The sequence below is a fragment of the Hibiscus syriacus genome, unplaced genomic scaffold (genome assembly GCF_006381635.1).
Source record: "Hibiscus syriacus cultivar Baekdansim isolate YM2019G1 unplaced genomic scaffold, ASM638163v2 tig00116944_pilon, whole genome shotgun sequence".
Lineage (NCBI taxonomy): Eukaryota > Viridiplantae > Streptophyta > Magnoliopsida > Malvales > Malvaceae > Hibiscus > Hibiscus syriacus.
Genome location: NW_024063479.1, coordinates 1,353,198 through 1,371,459, shown reverse-complemented (window position 1 = coordinate 1,371,459; position 18,262 = coordinate 1,353,198). Strand labels below are relative to the sequence as shown.

The following is an 18,262-nucleotide window of genomic DNA, read 5'->3' as shown; positions in this document are numbered from 1 at the left end:
ATTGTTTCCCAAAAATTGACTCTGTACCGTTTTTTTAATTACCCAAGTATCCTCCCACGATCAACAGTGCATTTCTCTCCCATAACCGCTTGCTACCCCATAATCGTTTTTGTTTTGCAGGACTTCATGTGGACTAGCAACTGGAATGATAATCCTGTTATTTTTGGACTGATTTGAGCTTCCAAATGATTTGGGTACGGGTTGCAAGCGATTTTTTATAAACTCGGTCAAAACGAGCATCTACAAATCATTACTCCCTATTAAAAATATTTCTCATCTAAACATGAGAATTTGAATCTAAAAAAAATATTCCAGCAGAAATCTTGAATTCCATAATCCAATCGCCCCTAAAAACATTTTTATCGTCGATCCTTTTTTCCCAGTTTCTTTTTCGTAATTTATCATCTGCGAAACAAATGTCTCACATTGGAAGATCAGGCCCTCCCGATATCTCCGACACCTACTCTCTTCTCGTCCTCAACATCACCTTCCGTAAGCTTCTCTTTCCATGGCTCCCTCGTTGATTTCTTCTTTGCTGAAAGTTTGATTATACTATCAGCTAAATATCTTTTGTTTGGTTTTGAATTTGTTCATTAACGACCGATGATGATTTGTTTCCGTTGTTCGACAAGTACGGGAAAGTTGTTGGCATCTTCATCCTCAAAGATCGAAGGTTATTGTTCTTCCTATCGATAAAACTTAATTCCTCTCTTGTTGTTGTTGGGAGTTTATAAGAGAATAGTTTTGATTATGATAGAACTGGCGATTCTCGAGGCTTTGCATTTGTTCGCTATCAGTATGCAGACGAGGCGCAGAAAGCTGTGGATAGGCTCGATGGTAGCCCATCTTCATCTCCTATCACTCGAGATTTTTTATTTTTTGCGAAAAGTTTCCTATTGATTGCGGTATTGCCATAATTTTGTAGATAACTGGTTACAGTATGTGAAATTTTCCCTCATCTTGCAGGGAGAGTCGTTGATGGTCGGGAGATAACAGTTCAATTTGCGAAATATGGGCCTAATGCAGAGAGGATGTAAGTTGTGTGCTGGCATTTGTTCAATTATTATTCAATTGCTTTTACACCTGAACAGATTGTGAGCTTTATGTAAAAATGATATATGCTGCGTGATCATTTATTTAGTGAAACTGTTGTGGTGCAATGCAAGCCATTTTTTTTCTTTTTAATTTTTTCTGAACTTTCTTATCAGTATATCTCCTTATCTCGCATGTTTTTAATATTTCTAGTAGTTTCAGTGTTAAGGTCTCTGCTGTACTATTTCTTTCAGTCATAAAGGAAGGGTTGTTGAACCAGTTTCAAGGTCAAGATACAGGTCGAGAAGTCGCAGCCCTCGCAGAAGGTTAAGTCATGTCATCCCCCCCCCCCTTTTTTTTTCCTGCTTACTGCTTCGACGACTTTTGATTTTTCATTTTCATTTTCATTTTTGAACAATAATTACATTTTCTATTTTATCTTGTCCCCACCTTTATGATAAATTATGGGTGATATTTATGAAAGAATAATGTTTTGCCTTTTCCTTAGGAACTGATGTAGTAGTCTTGATTATGTAGTATGAACATGATGGTGTTAGGTGTCGGTTGCTCTAAACAACTAAATTAAGTCAATATTTATCTGCTTGCTCCTGAATTGAATTTGACAAACTGGTTTTTGGGCAGTTTACATCTTGACATTTCTAAATTAACTTTTATCTGATTTGAGTTTAAAAGGGGAAGCCTGCTTGGTTTGTATATGTGATGCTTTTAAGCTTGTTTTGATAGCAAAAAAAATTAGGGATTAATTATGTTTATTTATGATCTTATCTATAATCATCTGATATGTATTGTATTCAATATCTTCAGGCACCGGGATGATTATTACAGAGATAGGGATTATAGGAAAAGAAGTCGTACTAGGAGTTATGACCGGTATGAACGTGATCGATATCGTGGGAAAGACAGAGACTCTCGACGTCGAAGCAGGAGCCGGAGTGCAAGTCCTGCCTATTCTAAAGGTCAAGGAAGAGGGCGCTATGATGATGATCGGCGGAGTGGCAGTCGATCAATGAGGTTTATATTTTTTACTTTGCTCTCACATCAGAGTGCCCATTTTCTTTTATTTTCCAATTCTTTTATGCTTCATCTTTGTGTTGAATCTGATGATACCCTTTTATTTCAGTGCTTCTCCTGCTCGCCGCAACCCTAGTCCTCGGAAGAGTCTTTCCCCACGCAAGGCATCTTCTCCCAGGGGTGAAAGTCCTGACAGACGCAGCCGTGACGGAGGATCTCCAAGTCCTCGAAGGGTTTCACCACTGGGCCGTCTTGCTGATTCTCGTAGCCCATCTCCTCGGAAATCTGATGTTGATGTTTGACTTTCTAATATATTCTTTTCCCCATCTCTTTATTTAATCTTTTCTAGTAAAATTATCTCTGAAAGCAGTTCTAAACTTATGTAGTTTCTAGCTTGGTGTTGCAGTACCGACCAAAGATTTTGTGAAGTAATCTTTTGTTATTTTTTCTTGTTACTTGTCTCCCTAACTAATCTCATGGATCCACTTTATCAAAGTTTTCCTTGTCTTTCTTTTCTAGTTATTGTGTTTTCCACATTCTATGAATGCTGATTCATCTCAAACCATCTGTTGGGTTTTATAGCGATGTTCGGGGAAAGAGTGACCTGAGAAAATGGGCATGATGTGGCTGTTGATGCTGTTTATGTCTGTAGATGAATGATCGTGATTGTGATGCTGGTGTATGCTGATTGCAGGGGACAGTCTGTTAAGTATTTTTTTTTTAACTGATATGATAATTGGTAAGATCTGTAGTCAAAAGTTTTGATTTTTGGAATGCCTCTGCATCATTCAGGTGTTTGATATTCCTTTTAATCTATCCCCTGGATTTACTGTTTTCAAAAGTCGGCACCGACATATAGTTGAATGCCATGCATGAGACCTGAACCTCATCGAACCATATAACCTTTTTCCCCCTCTGTAACTGTTTCATTCATATATTTCGGTATTCATGTTTAACCGCACCCTAATATTTTGAGATGTAGCGAAGTTGTCCATGTCTGTAGCTGCGAAGTGATGGTTGTGCCGGTCTGTTGTAAGAAACATATGGTTCGTGTTTAACCGTAGCCTACCAACAAATAACCTGTAGCAGGCTCTTGAGTAACGTTGATTATGGTCTTAGCGTTTGCATGGCTTTCCTGTTGTTCTGCTTGAAGCGGGCTGTCGCAGCGATTTCTTCGGAGTCATGTCAGTTTTACACTATATTATCAGTCGATTCTTTTTCTGTTCCAAAATTAAGATTCGTTTACGACTGTTATAATGATGACTGTGATCTAAAACAGATCACTGTTTGCTCATTTGTTCAGTGATAAAAAAGTGAATATTAGCTATTTTAGAGAGTTTAAATTTGAATAATTATATTTGCGGTGTGTATATTTTATTAATAGATTAAATTCTTCTAAAAGATATTATTTTATAAAGGTGTTTTTTCTGAAATATCACCTTTTACTATTAATTTTCTCTCTCAGGCACCCTTTAGATTATTTTTTTCGATTTAACATCCTTTGCAGTAGCGCGTCCCATGTAGCGCGCTTTACGTTGATCTGGCGTTACGTGGGGTAAGGTGCGCCCCTGTAGCACGCCTTATGCTGACATGGACACACGTGCCTAAAGCACGGCCCCTGGGGCGCGCCTTACGCCACGTAAGGCTATAGCGCGAGGTAAGGGCCGCGCCTTACCTTTGAAGCTGACACGTGTCTGAAAGGTACGCCCCCTACGACGCGCCTTAGGTTTAATTATCCACCTATCCCGACCATTCACACCCCCACCCCCTCCCTATAAATATCACATTCTCAATCACTTTCATCACATCAAATCATCTCAACTTCTTTCAAATACTCTTATATTCTCTTATAACTGTTTAAGGTATATTTTATTATATTTAATATTTTGTTTTTAATTTATTTAAGTATTTAAATTTTTTAATATTTAATTTATTTAATTTTTTTTTGCAGATATAAAATGGAAGGCGGTCTACTTCGCTTGGATGGAAATCATATATCGCGACATTTTGTTGATACGGTAACATTTTAACGTTTTAATTTAATTTAAATTATTAGTAATAATTTATTTATTTATTTAATGCATGATTATTAGTTTAAAAATTAATTTTTGTAATTATTTAATTGTAGGAGAGGGACCGTGTATTAGATCCTTTTATTAGGAACATTAAGTTAGTGATACCTAGCCATGTCTTGCTGTATTTAGTAGAAGCTGGATTCGGTCACATAGGTAGATATAAGAGTCACTGTAAGATAGAACCAGACCTTATTGCTGACTCACACATTCCATCTTCCGTGTGGAGAGTGCACGATTACACTTGAGGATGTTTCTATGCACCTGGGGTTTTCGGTGGATGAAGATGTGATATCGGGGATGGCGTACGGTTCATGGATTGCTTTGTGCCGGGAGTATCTAGGACGTGTCCCGGAAAGTTTTAACGGTGGTCGGATACCGTTAAATTGGTTAGATGTCAATTTTTGGGAGTTGAGCGAGGACGTATCTGATGATGAAGTTAAAATGTATGCACGGGCATACATAATGCAACTGATAGGAGGGTTGCTGATGCTGGACAAATCGCGTAACCAAGTTCACTATATGTGGTTGTGACATCTTGGCGACTTTCGTCTGGCCGGATCACTTAGTTGGGGCTCAACAGTTTTGGCTTTCCTTTACAGGGAGATGTGTCGAGCCACTGACTACAGGAAAAATGCTATCGACGGATGTCTCCTGCTGCTACAGTCTTGGGCATGGTATCGATTGCCCTTTTTATGTCCCGTTGTCAAGAACCCATTTGTATTTCCGCTACTATTGAGGTAATTATAAAACTGATTTCGTATATTAATAATTTTATACAATGTATAATAAATTTTATTTTCCTTGAATAGGTGGTCTACTGATAGGAAAAATCATCATGAGCTACCTGATGATTTAGAAAAAATTAGGGTGTTAATCGATCAGAAGGCTGACACACAGCTATGCATTTTTAATGTTTAAAAATCGATTTTAGATTATAGTTGTATAATTGGATTATTATTTTGATAAAAATTATATATATTTGTTTTAGTTTGAATTGATGTCATATTTTAATGATGATGTAAGGATGGTGATCACACCAGAGTTGAGGGGCCCATCAGATGTTTGGATAGCGGTGGTCCCTTTGATCTGTTATGCGATCGTCGAGTGACACTCCACTAATTGCGTGCTCCGGCAATTTGGTTGTTTTCAACCAATTCCGGAAGCACCTCGCAATATGGACGAGTTGCATAACACAGATAGACGCGGCAAGACCGACACAGATTGGCTGATGAGGCATAATGAGTGGGTCGTGTTGTGGGAGGATCGACATCGGTGTCTTTCCCGTAGAGAGCCAATTTTTGTTGACCACTTGACGTTTGTTGATGATTATTATGAGTGGTTCAATAGTAACGAGAAACCGTTTCTGCTTTCCGAGGATACACGAGGGTTGACCTTTCAGCAACGTCGATAGAGACGTTCACCGATACAGCGCCATCGTCCCCCGACTCGTTGACAGAGAGCATGTGCTTCCGGTTTATCCTCAGCTGCACCAGAAAGACCTTACCCGATGCCGCCGCCGCTACCGTCACCTGGTTTTATGACCTTGTCGCCGCTACCGTTATATAGTTATATGACCCCTTATGGAGGATATTATGGGTCTATATTTGCATATCCGACTTGGGATTCATATGCCCACATTTTGCGGGTTCAGCCTCATCACCCATGGCCGCAGCACACACCTCTTGTACAGTTTTCACACTCAGCGATGTCTGGGTTTTATGAGTTTTCCCAGTTTTCGCAAGTCGGTGGGATAGTCAGTCATACACCTCCAGGGTCCTTATTCTATGGAGGTGTTTCATCGTCATCACTTCCTCATCAACCTAATGTAGCTTCTCAAGACGACGACGACGACGATTATGGTGATGATGATGACAACGAGGAGTCACAACCAGTGATAAGGAGAAATCTTCATCGAGATCGACAGCCACCGCCCTGCGGAACACATTCGTGTCGCATACATCGATAGATTTTATTTTTTTATTATATTTGTATTTAGTTGTTTATTTGATTTTTTATTGTAATTTTTTATTATTTATCATTTAATACTTACTTTATTTCGTTAATTTGTTTGGATTTATTTTAATTTATTTTATTAAATTTGTTGGACATTTTGTTAATGTATTTTGGTTAATTTTGTTTTTTACCATTTAATATCAGTTATTGTAATTTGATTATCATTTAATACTTATTGTAAGTTTGTTGTATTTAAAATTATATTCAAATACCAAATTGTTATTAGTTTGATAAAATTTAATAATTGTGTTCGATAACTTTCTTCAGTTTATCACTTATTATCTCTTTTATTATAATCACGTATAACGCCAACGTCCAATCTCGTATTCTTGTATCATTTTTTTAATCTTCATCAGTGGTTATCGAATGACATTAACTTGAAGTAAATGCAAATTAAAGTACAATAATTATTATTTGATAAACAATTTCATCAGTTTCTCATCAATTGTTACTTGATGACAGTAGAAGTGGACATGTTTTTCTAGTGTGTCCTGGGTTTCTACAATGCCCACATCTTCTGTCTTGTCTAGATCTTTCTCGAATATCCATATCACAATGAATTCGATTGGATTTTGGGTGACCACACTCCTTCAATAAAGTCGAATTTGGTACAATCGGAAGCCAATCCTGAACCTCATCAGGGTCTATGTCATTACCTATGGGGGGAACTCAAATTCTTATACCTTAAAAACTTCAGATAGTATGTATAAGGGATCCACAAAATAATTATAGTCTTGACGTGTATGCGAGCCACAGTCGCACGTTTTGTTCCGTAGATTTACTCTTAACGACACAGCTTCAATCCCATGAAGAGGTCGCGGTAACTCTGTAACACGAAACATTTGATGCAACAATTTTTTTTTTGTAGATATACAACTAATCTTGGGTGATAGACATAACCGCCTTGCATCAAGGTTTGAGCTTGTCCCCCAAGCTTCGCAAAAAGCGCCCCAAACGAAAATATGTAGTTTTTACCAAAGCCTCTACAGGTAAGTGACGTGCACTCTTTAAGGTTGAATTGATTGTCTCAGCCAAGTTGGTCTTCATGTGTCCATATTGATATCTATCATCATATGCGTTCGTCCACATTTCTTTATCGATGAGGCTGGTGTAATCGTATCCTTCCTCGTTTTTTTCCCGTAAATCTTGAAGCATTGATTCAAACGTTTGAGGAAGTAGTTCGTAACCTGATCAAAAAATGTATAACTTACTAACTTGTTTTCTTTGCAAAATTTAAATGATCAAAAGAAAACAAACTACATCAGTTTCACTTATCCATGTGCACAATTAATTGACGCTCATCATTCTTCTTGTACATTCCATGGTAGTTCGCATCAATGTGTCGGAGACAATACCTATGTTGGACAAAGGGTGGTTGCCACATTGGACCCAAAGACTCCATTGTTGCTTTGATCCCAACTCCGCGATCTGAAATGACACATATTTTTTCCCTCGTGATAACATGTGCATGTAAGTTTCGGAGAAAAACAACCCAAGAATATGTATCTTCTCATTCAATAAGAGCAAAAGTAACTGAAAGAATGTTGCGATTGCCATCTTGGACAACTGTCAATAATAAAACTTGCTTGCATTTTCCATACAAGAAAGTCTCGTCGATCTGAACCACAGACTTGCAATATTTGACAGCATTAATACACTGTGGGTAAGTCCAAAAAACCCGGTAGAATTGACATCGATCGCGAATAACTCAATCATTATGGTATGCATAGGAGGTTTCGAAGTCCACAATTGTCCCAGGATTCAACCTCAAATCCAACCTAAACTAGCCTGGAAGTTCGTTGTAAGATGCATCCCATTCACCATGACGTTTGACAATGACATTTTGTTTTGCCAACCAAGCTTTTTTATATGAGACAGTGTACCTATACTGCGATTGTATAGCTGAAATCAACACATCAACAACTATATGAGAGCTTGCTTTTACCATGGGCATGATGGCTTGGCATATCACTTCAGAGTCCAAGTTGGGATGATCTTGGTTGACCCCTCTAGCACAACATGTGTGAGGACCGTTGTATACTGTTAGTTTCCATCTGTTGTTTTTACTCTTCCTCTTCGATACGCGAACCATCCAATTGCATCCGTTTTCGCGTCGGGCACTGTAGCATACATATTTTCTTGCCGAGGAGCGGTCGACTCTCGATTGAACAGAATTATAGATATTGCAATTTTTTATAACCATCATCGCTTCTTCTTTGCTTGAAAACTCCATGCCTAAAGATAACTCACCATTATTTATTGATGAGTAATATCCATAGTTACCGAGATGAGGCATATCCGTAAATTCTAGCCCGTACATTGCACCATAAGCAGCTTCATACATGTGTGTTGGGTCAGTTTGTGCCACATTTAATGGAACTTCATTTACATTATCATTATCATCGGAGTTGAATTGCGGTGATTCTGGGTGAATGAATAGTCCAGTCTCAGCACTATCCGCACCAGGCTCACGAAGCGGTTCTTCTGGTGGAGATGATGGTTCATCCATGCTCTCCACATTTAGGTCGAAGAACCTACTACATGCACGTCTTCCCCTTGAACTAGAAGACATATCGACATTGAGATCTAAAAAGCTCGCAGTTGAATGCCTCCCCCTGGAGCTTGAAACCATCGTGTCAAATGGAAACTGCACAGATTGTTGCGTCGATGGCATCTCCATATTAAGGTCAAAGAAATTTGCAGATGAATGGCTTCCCCTTAAACAGGACGCGATGTTGTCCTACGGATTATTCGTGGATCCACCTCGGTATATATCGGAAGGAGTTGCGAATGAATGTCTCACCATTGAAGTTGATGTGACGGCACCATAATGCATATTTCCCATTATGGCGTTAAAATCATTACACATTACTGTAGTCGGGCTGTCAACTTGATCAACTTCTTCAGCCAGCCCATAATGGGAGCTTAATGACTAACCCCGAACAACACACACTTGAACAAACTTTGTATACATCTCAATATCGCCGTTTGAATAATTACTTTGAGAATCAACCATCATTTCAACATCATCATTGTTCGATAGATCGAACGTTGTATAAGTTAATGACAACAATGATATTGGAAATCTGTACTGCAACGACGACATTCTTCTACTACTTCCAACATGAATCTTCCTCGAAATCTTCGTTATCAGCTCCTCAAGAGTTATGTTTCTCTTGAATGATATTTTAACACGCTCATTTGATACGAAAACAACGCCGGTTTCATCTTCTCGAATTTCTCCATCATAATAAACAATATCTGAAAGTCGCGCCATTCTTAGAGTTAAAAAGTGCGGTAATATTATATCTGCAAAAAAAAACTGAAACAAATCTGATTAAAAAAATAATATATGAACAAAAAATATAACACAATAAAATTTTTACACATAAACGTAAATAATTTAAATAATATAATTTTATATTATTGCCTACACTACAAAAATATTGCGATGTATGCTCCCGTTTTCTTCTTGAACTGGCACGGAAATTAATTGAAAACAATTACTATAATTTAATTTTCTTCAAATAATCATAATAAACAATAAGTATAATAAAAAAATATTATAACAAAATTACCTTATAACGAAAGATCGAACGAACTTCTGAATCAAATATAAGAGGATTGTCAGGTGTTATTTACTGGTTGAAAAGATTGTTGTATTAATTTCTCGGTTGAGAGGGAATTGTGAGAGAGTTTACGGGGAGAGGGCTATTTATAGCCGAGAGATGATGCTTTAAAGCCGAGAAGTCCGGGTAAATTATGCAAGGCGCAGTCCCTACACCGCACCTTGTATTATGCATGTATAATAATTGAGCATGTGATAATTGAAAAACGCGGTCCCTGCCCCGCGCTATAGCCCTACGTGGCATAAGGCGCGCCCTAGGGGCCGCGCTTTAGACACGTGTGTCCATGTCAGCATAAGGCGCGCTGTAGGGGCGCGTCTTACCCCACGTGGCGCCAGATCAGCGTAATGCGCGTTGCAGGGGGTGCGCCTTACCCCACGTGGCGCCAGATCAACGTAATGCGCGTTGCAGGGGCGCGCCTTACTGCAAAGGGTGTTAGATCGGGAAAAATATTCTGAAGGGTGTCTGACATAGAAAATTAATGGTAAAATGTGATATTTCGGGAAAAACGCCCTTTATAAACATCTCATATTATCTAAAAAGAAATTATATATATTCTTACTCCGAGAAACTTCTCTCCGGTTGAATACATGTGAAAATGTTCATCTCATCTGAGATAAAAATTCTTCGTCCGTTGTTTCTGTCCTTCTAAAACCTCGAACTTATAAAATATTGATTATCTTTATTGTGGTTGTATTTTCTTTTTGAATACGAGTAATTTTAAGATAATATTTGTTTAAAATAATTTTGATCGATTAATAATATATATATTTAATTATTAGGAGAATAATATTTTTTTATTACTGAAGTTATTTAATGAATTTTTGTAATGGTATTTTTGAGAAAATTGATTATAAGTTTTGAATAAAAACCATAAACTGAATATAAAAAATATTAAAATAATATTATGATTATTATTTTCGGTTTTCAATAGTTGTACCCTTTATTCATAGACCCAAATTCTATTACTAAATAGTATAGGATCTTTGGTAGGGAGAATTAATATGCTATTTAGGTCGTCTATGAAATGATTTTCATGTACCACTGTGCACAACAAAGACTGCCACAAACAACTGTAACTTAAATAAACAACCAATCTATTAATGAGTAACCAAATTAGGAGAATGCATAATAAAAGCATTTTATCAAAAAATTTAATTAAAATCCAACAAAATATGTGAGTATTTTATTATATTGATATAATACATTTTCAATTGGACTGATCTATTGTATCATGATTTCTTTAAGGGTCTAAAGGCAAAGTATAAAAGTCAATCTTTATGAAAAATAAAGGAAAGGAGTTCGGTTTAAATTTATTTTATCCCGTTAGATCAAATGATAAATAATTTTATATTTCTTCAGTAGTTTTTTTAATAATTTAGAATGATTACAAAATAAAGTTGTTCATAATTGTTTTTAATCATTGACACAACACACTTTACATGCATAATTGCTCGAATCTAATATCTTTAAAGAGAACAACATTATATAGGTCCAATTTGATAAATTCTCTTTAATAATGTTTTATGTTCGAGTTTTATCGATAAAAATAACACCGGAATAATTTTGTTTCCTCGTTGTATATGTCCAACTTAATCCGATTTCAAATATACTAAAAAAATCTATATAACTATCAAACAATAAAAGATTCTTAGAAAAATAATTAAAGGCTTGAAGAAATAGTAAGTGTATTTTGTTATTTCCCCCACCCCCAGTAATTAATGTTATTTTGAACGTAGCCAAAGGATAAAGATTATTATTATTCAAAAGACAGGCTTTGATTAATTATATATTAATTACAATTAATGAATCAAAATTACTCATTCATTAATTTCTTTTGGCAAACTTAGAAGAGAAGCATCACGAATCAACAATTTCCTCGAAAGGATAGAAGAGAAATAGACACGTAACGTGGATTATTAAATTTATTAATTTTTAATATTTATCATAACATTATAGTGATATTCTATAACTTTTATAAAATATAATAATCAAAAGTAATTATTTTAACATAATTTGATGAACTTTGAATATTAATTAAAAAAAACATTGAAAAGGGTGTTAATAATACAATATTAGTTCACACATGTAAATCTATAAAGTTCAATAATAAAGTAAAGAAATAGAAGATTTTTTCATATAAGAATGTTAAATATATTATCTAATCACTCGAAATTATTAAAAAGATGAGAAGTAATGTATTAATGGAATAATAGGGCACATGACAAAATGAGAAAAAAATTTAACTATAATACAAGGGTCAAAATACATATTAAACCTAAAATAGAAGGATGAAAAATTCAAAATCAGACCACCGTACCAGTTCGAGCAGAGAGTGTGATTCACACATATGAGTGAGAGCGTAGGATAAGTAATTTGTTGCCTATTTAAGTAGTATTGAAAAGGTAAAAAGAAAATGCTTAAGAAGAAGAAACTTTGAAAGAAAGAATCAGTCTTTCATTCTGCTTGTTCTGCTTTTGTTAAAAAATATATCATTTTTATAAATTTGTATTTATTTTTATTATATATTTGATATTATATTTATGAGAAAATAACCTCACCAAAAATGCCTTATAATATACGATTTTAACCAATTTTTTCTATATTTGCCAAAATGACCAACTAAATCGCAATGCGATCGATAATTCGCAATGCGATTTCCGGTATCGCAAATCAATTTCCAGATTCGCAACGCGAACTTCGACTATCGCAATGCGAACTTGGACTATCGCAATGCGAATATGTAAATCGCAATGCGATAATCGACTATCGCAATGCGAATATGTAAATCGCAATGCGATAGTCCAAGTTCGCATTGCGATTTATTCCAAATTCGTTGCGATAGTCCAAAATCGCAACGAATGGTGGTATTGCATTTGTTTCTTAAGAATTTTCTCTAAAAAGATAGTATTCGCGCGGACGTGTCGAATACACGTATTACCACGACCACAACCACGAGACGAGACGGACGGCGGCAGCGACAGCAGCGACGCGCGAGAGTCCCCTTGTTCTATATCACTCAACAAGAAAGTGAGAAAACCAAGCCTTAAATACCATTCCCAATAGTATTTCCAATACTATGTGGGATTGAGCATTACCAACACTTGTTCCTAATACTATGTGGGATTGAGCCTTAAATAGTGATATTATTTTTGAATGTTTTGCTTAAAATTGCAATAATCGCGATTGATTGTAGATTGACTTTTAATTATGACATATTTAATCGTATAATACTAATGCAATTGGTTACTGATTCAGTTGTTTTAAGGTGCATAATACATGTACTTCCCCTGTAAGCGGTTTGTCTTTACAGTCAGATGGTTCTTCCTCAAGCTTCTTTATAACAATGGATTACAAACCCCAAATTCCATTGGAAGACCTTAAACCACACTGTTCTAGTGGACTGTTCCTCGATCCATCTGTTAGGAGAAAAGCCAGTAGTAGTGACAGCTTGAATGGTTAAATGGGTGTTTTTAGGGACCTTAGTAAAATGTATATCAGTAATTATCAAGAGAATGTTGATTCTAGTTTTAGAGATTTCTCACTCACTCGAATGAGATTCGAGTGAGTGATTTTATCAACGGGGCTTGTGATAAACTGAGGAAGGGTTTTTCTGATGTTGTGGGAATTCAGTCCCCTGTTCCAATGAGTGTTCCATTAAGTTTCAATGGTGGGATGAATATGGCATTTTCTGGAGATGCTTTGATTTCTCAGCTGAGGATGAATTGTTGGAATGGTGCATCAATGAGAACTCCTTGGCAGAAGAGGGAACTGGGGTTTAGTTATCATCACAGAGGAGTTTCTGTATCGAATTTAAGCAGTTCTTTGAGTAAGCTTTCGGTGAATGATGCTTTAATCTACAGACGACAAACCGGTCCAAGTTGGAACGAAGTACGATGTGAGCTGAATTTCCATGGTTCTCAAAGGTTGATTCAAGCAAACCCTCAAAGTGTGTTGCCACTATCCAATGGGATGGCTATATCACATTTGAATGTTAAAATGCCACATGGATGTCATACTGTTGAGGATAGTTACATTATTCAAGGAGAGGGTTTGAATTATGTGAAAAACAAGGGGCCAGATTATGCAAGGGATCAAAACAAGGATTCTCTGCAGGAAATTGGCGTTAGTAAGCGTCTAGAAAAGGCTCAAATTGGAGCCGCTTGTGGAAATGCTAAGAATGCTAAGTTATACACTCCATTCTCTTTGCCACCTAAGTATAACTCTTTGGCTGAAGCTCGCGGATACATTTACTTAATAGCGAAAGATCAACATGGCTGCAGGTTCTTACAAAGGCTATTTGACGAGGGTACTCGACAGGATGTGCAAATGATATTTAAGGAGATCATTGATCATGTTGTTGAACTTATGATGAACCCTTTCGGGAATTACCTCATCCAGAAGTTATTGGAAGTGTGTAATGAAGAACAAAGAATGCAGATTCTGTTAATGGTTACCGAAGAACCGGGGAAGCTTGTTAAAATATCTCTAAACACTCATGGGTATATGTCAAACGCGTTGCATTGTATGCTTTCATATCCACTGGTTCTAACATTGTTCTCTTTTTCATCCTTTCAGCACTCGTGTAGTTCAAAAATTGATCGAAACTCTCAAAACCAGGCAACAAATTTCACTAGTTATATCGGCACTTGAGCCCGGATTTCTATCTCTCATCAAGAACCTGAATGGAAACCACGTTGTCCAATGTTGTTTGTAATGTCTTAGCAGCGAAGATAACAATGTAAGCTTTGTATTTTCGCTCTTGATTTCTCAATTTATATCTTTATATGATTCGTGAATGATGTTTATAAGTAAATGTGATACATTGTAGAATTCCACCAGATTGAGCTTCTTAATTGCAAGTTCCATGAGCTGTTCATGGTGGTGGACGTTTTAAAGTTCCCAAACCGAGAAGAACTACTTATGTTCTTTAGTCATATGCCTTGATGATCTCATATTCCATGAACATTTGTATGTTAACGATCTTGGTGTCTGAAGTTTGAACATGATGACTCTTTAATAATATCATAGCATGTAGCATGTTTTTATTTTTCCGGAAAAGGGTTAGAATTCTTAAGTTCAAGTGACTAGAAAAACTAATCGAGCTCTATAATGTAACCTGCATCTTTTGCGGTCTATATGTGATGCATTGTATGTTAGGTATTTCTTGCAGATGGTAGCAAACTGCTTGATTTATTAGGGCGACATATTGTTTGTCGTTTATTTAAAATCCAGTCAAGATATGATACTTGCATGCTTGTTAAATGTTGTTTATTCAGCTTTGTTCTGATGTTGTTGCTTTCCTCCATAGATATTTGACGGTTTTCTTTCTTTTTTTCTCAATCATTTTGTTAGTTTATTTTTGACGCCGCTGCAAGGTATTGTGTTGATATCGCTACTCATCAACACGGTTGCTGTGTTATACAATGATGCATTAACCATTCAACTGGGGAATATATAAAAAAGTTGGTGGAAGAAATATCCGCCAACGGGCTTCTACTTGCACAGGATGCATATGGGTAAGTATCGATACAATATTATTCTATAATTATTGCAGGTGCTTGTTCTTGTATATTAGTACATCATTCAAGCACAACTTAATTAGGTAACGATAGTACTCCTCAGCGACAATGTTTTTGGTGTAGATGCTCGTTAGTGATAGTATATGGAATTGTTGAAACGAGTGCCGGGTTCTTGCTTTTCACGGCTGATTTTTGTTGTAAAATTTGCAGAAATTATGTTGTTCAGTTCATCTTGGAGTTAAAAATCCCATCTGCCACTTCAACTTTGATTTCTCAGGTTGAAGGGAACTATGTGCATCTCTCATCACAGAAGCTCAGCAGCCATGTGGTTGAAAAATGTCTCGCAGTGTTAAATGATGACGGCTGGTCGAGAATCATTCGTGAATTGCTCTCTGCTACTCACTTCGAACAGTTGCTACAAGATCCGCATGCAAACTAAGTTGTGCAAACTGTTGTCCGCGTGTCTGAGGTTTGAGAATCAATTACCTTTTTCGATTACTTGTGAATCCTCCTCCAATCCCTCATTCAACACCCCACTTCGTCTATGCGGATCGAACGAGTTAATTTTTTTCCTAAACTATGCGTGTCAGGCACATATTAACATGGGAATGGGGTGTGAGCTTCCAAATGTATGGGAAAACATAGAAAAATTTGAGCATCTTCTTGTTGAACACATATCCGTATCCGAAATTCATCCCGATTCTTAGTAACATGGATTGTTACGAACTGCAAAATTAATGATCCCACTTTAGTATCAATCTTGTTTGCATATTTCGGTCGCTTCATTGATCTTCCTATTCTTCTTTACCCTGTCAGGGACCCCTGCACGATTCACTCATCGAAGCGATAGAGTCCCACAAAGCAATATCGCGCAACAGCCCATATTCCAAGAGGATTTTCTCACAGAAGCTTCTGAAAAAGTGAATGTACATTCTCCCCATCTCCTAAAGCACTGTTGTTTGATGTCTCTTAAGATTATTTATCCGTTATAAACTCTATTTCACCATAAAAAAGGCTCATGCCGATAAACCGAGGAAGAGTTTTATCGTCTCGAAGTGTGCCGAGTCCGAGGTGTGTAAGAGATTAAGTATTTTTGGTCTGAAACTGCTTAGATTTTTGGACATGTATCATTTTGTTGTCTTGTTGATCTATATGCATTGGATATATTATTGTCTTGTTTACTTTCACAGTTCTCACTGTATCAAAGTTGTACAGAAACAGTTGATCGCCGTTTTAATAAATTTGGTTTATTATGCAAATTTACATTGAACTTGACAAACTTTATCAAATTGGTCCATCAATTTGGAAAACAAAAATCCAAATTGGTAACTAGTTCTAATGTTGTAATTTAATAACAACAAATCAGATTATGACACCTTGCATTTAGTGACATACGTACTTTGGTTGGTCCATGTCTAGGCTTAAAATTTCATTCATTTTTTAATAAATTTAATCATTATTTTATAATTTTTGAATTTTAGTGATTAAAATTATCTTTTTAAATATAATTCAATGATCTATGATGTATTTTATCTAATTTTAAAAACAAAAAGAATGTTCTTATCGGCTAATGGCATATCTTAATAGGAATGAGGATTGGGATGGAGATGGGCATGGTTGTGTCAGATTTTCGCTCACCAGGATTCGATTAGAGTTTTACACTCTTTCATTTATCAATTGATTTGACTTAAATTAAAGAAAATTTTATCTGATCCAAACTTTTAAGATAAAAATTTGTGCCCGTACTTCATTTGATATAACATAAATTATATATATATATATATATTGTTATTTTTTTTTTGAAAGGGAATATAATATGACTGTATTAAGGTACTTCTTACACGATGCGAAATCGGTATAAAAAAGAACTCGTTAAAAAACTTCTTTAATCTTAGATTGAGGAAAAAGAGTACCCGAGTCGATACCAGCATAATCAACACTATTTGTGCGCAAAATAACATCAATACACTAACAGCTACCCATACATCAAAACTGACCAACAACCTACAATGGACTCAACAAGATCACTAACAATAAACACATATAGCAGCCATCAGCTTGGAATTTCATAAAACAATCTACTTTCCAAGCTCAACACATGTAACCAAACCCCATCAAATTGTAGTCACGAACCAATCAACTTTCCAAGTATAGCTTCCTTCCTACATAAATTAAGTTGTGCTTAAAGGATTTGAGCAAAGCGCGGTCGATTAGAACACCCAACAGCACTCTACTACTCTCCAAATGCTTTGAAAACGATCTACTACAATTTAATACTACACGAACAACTCCATCAACTTATAATCACATGAAACAATCCAGTGTCCATTATTAACTAACCTCCAACTTCCAAACTAGATCATGGCTTCTCCCTGTACCTTCTTTGGCCAGATCGTGGGCAACCTGGTTTCTTTCTCTGAACGAAAAAATAACCGACCAAGAGAAAGACTTACAGAAGTCGACACATTTTACGACAATGTCACCGTATGAAGAGGGTGAGAGCTTAGGATTTTTGATCCAGCAAACGGTCAAATTGTTGTCCGATTCGATCATCAGCTCTTCTTGACTACACCATCTCGATGAATGAAAAAGTTTGCAGGCTTCGAGAATTGCTGTTAGTTCTGCTCCCGTTGGATCGGACAATCCAATCGAGTTTGAGAAGCGAATCAGACACGATTCAGTGCAATCTCGAAGAACACCCCCTATCCCAGCGTCACCATAGCAACCTTTGACAGCGGCATCAACATTAAACTTGAGCTTCCCTTGCAGAGGAGCTATCCATGAACCAACTATGGGTCTTTGTTTTGGTACATGATGGAAAGATGTCGCAGCAAGACATCGAACAAAGTCGTTTATAGAAACAATGGAATTAGGCCATAAATAGCTGCCCCACGACCCAATCCTTCATAATGCTAGATCTAGGATACGCTCTGCATCGACTTGCTTATTGTTAAAAACCGCA

The 18,262-nt window shown here is 36.5% G+C and overlaps 1 protein-coding gene and 1 pseudogene across 1 annotated transcript; both read left to right on the top strand.

Annotated features, from left to right (window-relative positions):
• Nucleotides 1-401: 401 nt before the first annotated feature.
• Nucleotides 402-3,275, top strand: LOC120188332 (serine/arginine-rich splicing factor SC35-like). Its single transcript, XM_039191783.1, has 7 exons — nt 402-493; nt 596-673; nt 758-837; nt 967-1,033; nt 1,287-1,358; nt 1,858-2,064; nt 2,174-3,275. Exons 1-7 carry the CDS (start codon nt 417-419, stop codon nt 2,364-2,366), a joined length of 774 nt encoding a protein of 257 aa, XP_039047714.1. The 5' UTR covers nt 402-416; the 3' UTR covers nt 2,367-3,275.
• A 9,849-nt stretch (nt 3,276-13,124) lies between these two features.
• LOC120188467 lies at nt 13,125-16,355 on the top strand (annotated as a pseudogene).
• Nucleotides 16,356-18,262: the final 1,907 nt, after the last annotated feature.

Excerpts from the sequence above, each read along its gene's own strand:
- LOC120188332 (XM_039191783.1), top strand. The coding sequence starts at position 417 with ATGTCTCACATTGGAAGATCAGGCCCTCCCGATATCTCCGACACCTAC. Across the intron at positions 1,034-1,286 it reads GGGCCTAATGCAGAGAGGAT|TCATAAAGGAAGGGTTGTTG; the intron begins GTAAGTTGTGTG and ends TATTTCTTTCAG. Across the intron at positions 2,065-2,173 it reads AGTGGCAGTCGATCAATGAG|TGCTTCTCCTGCTCGCCGCA; the intron begins GTTTATATTTTT and ends CTTTTATTTCAG.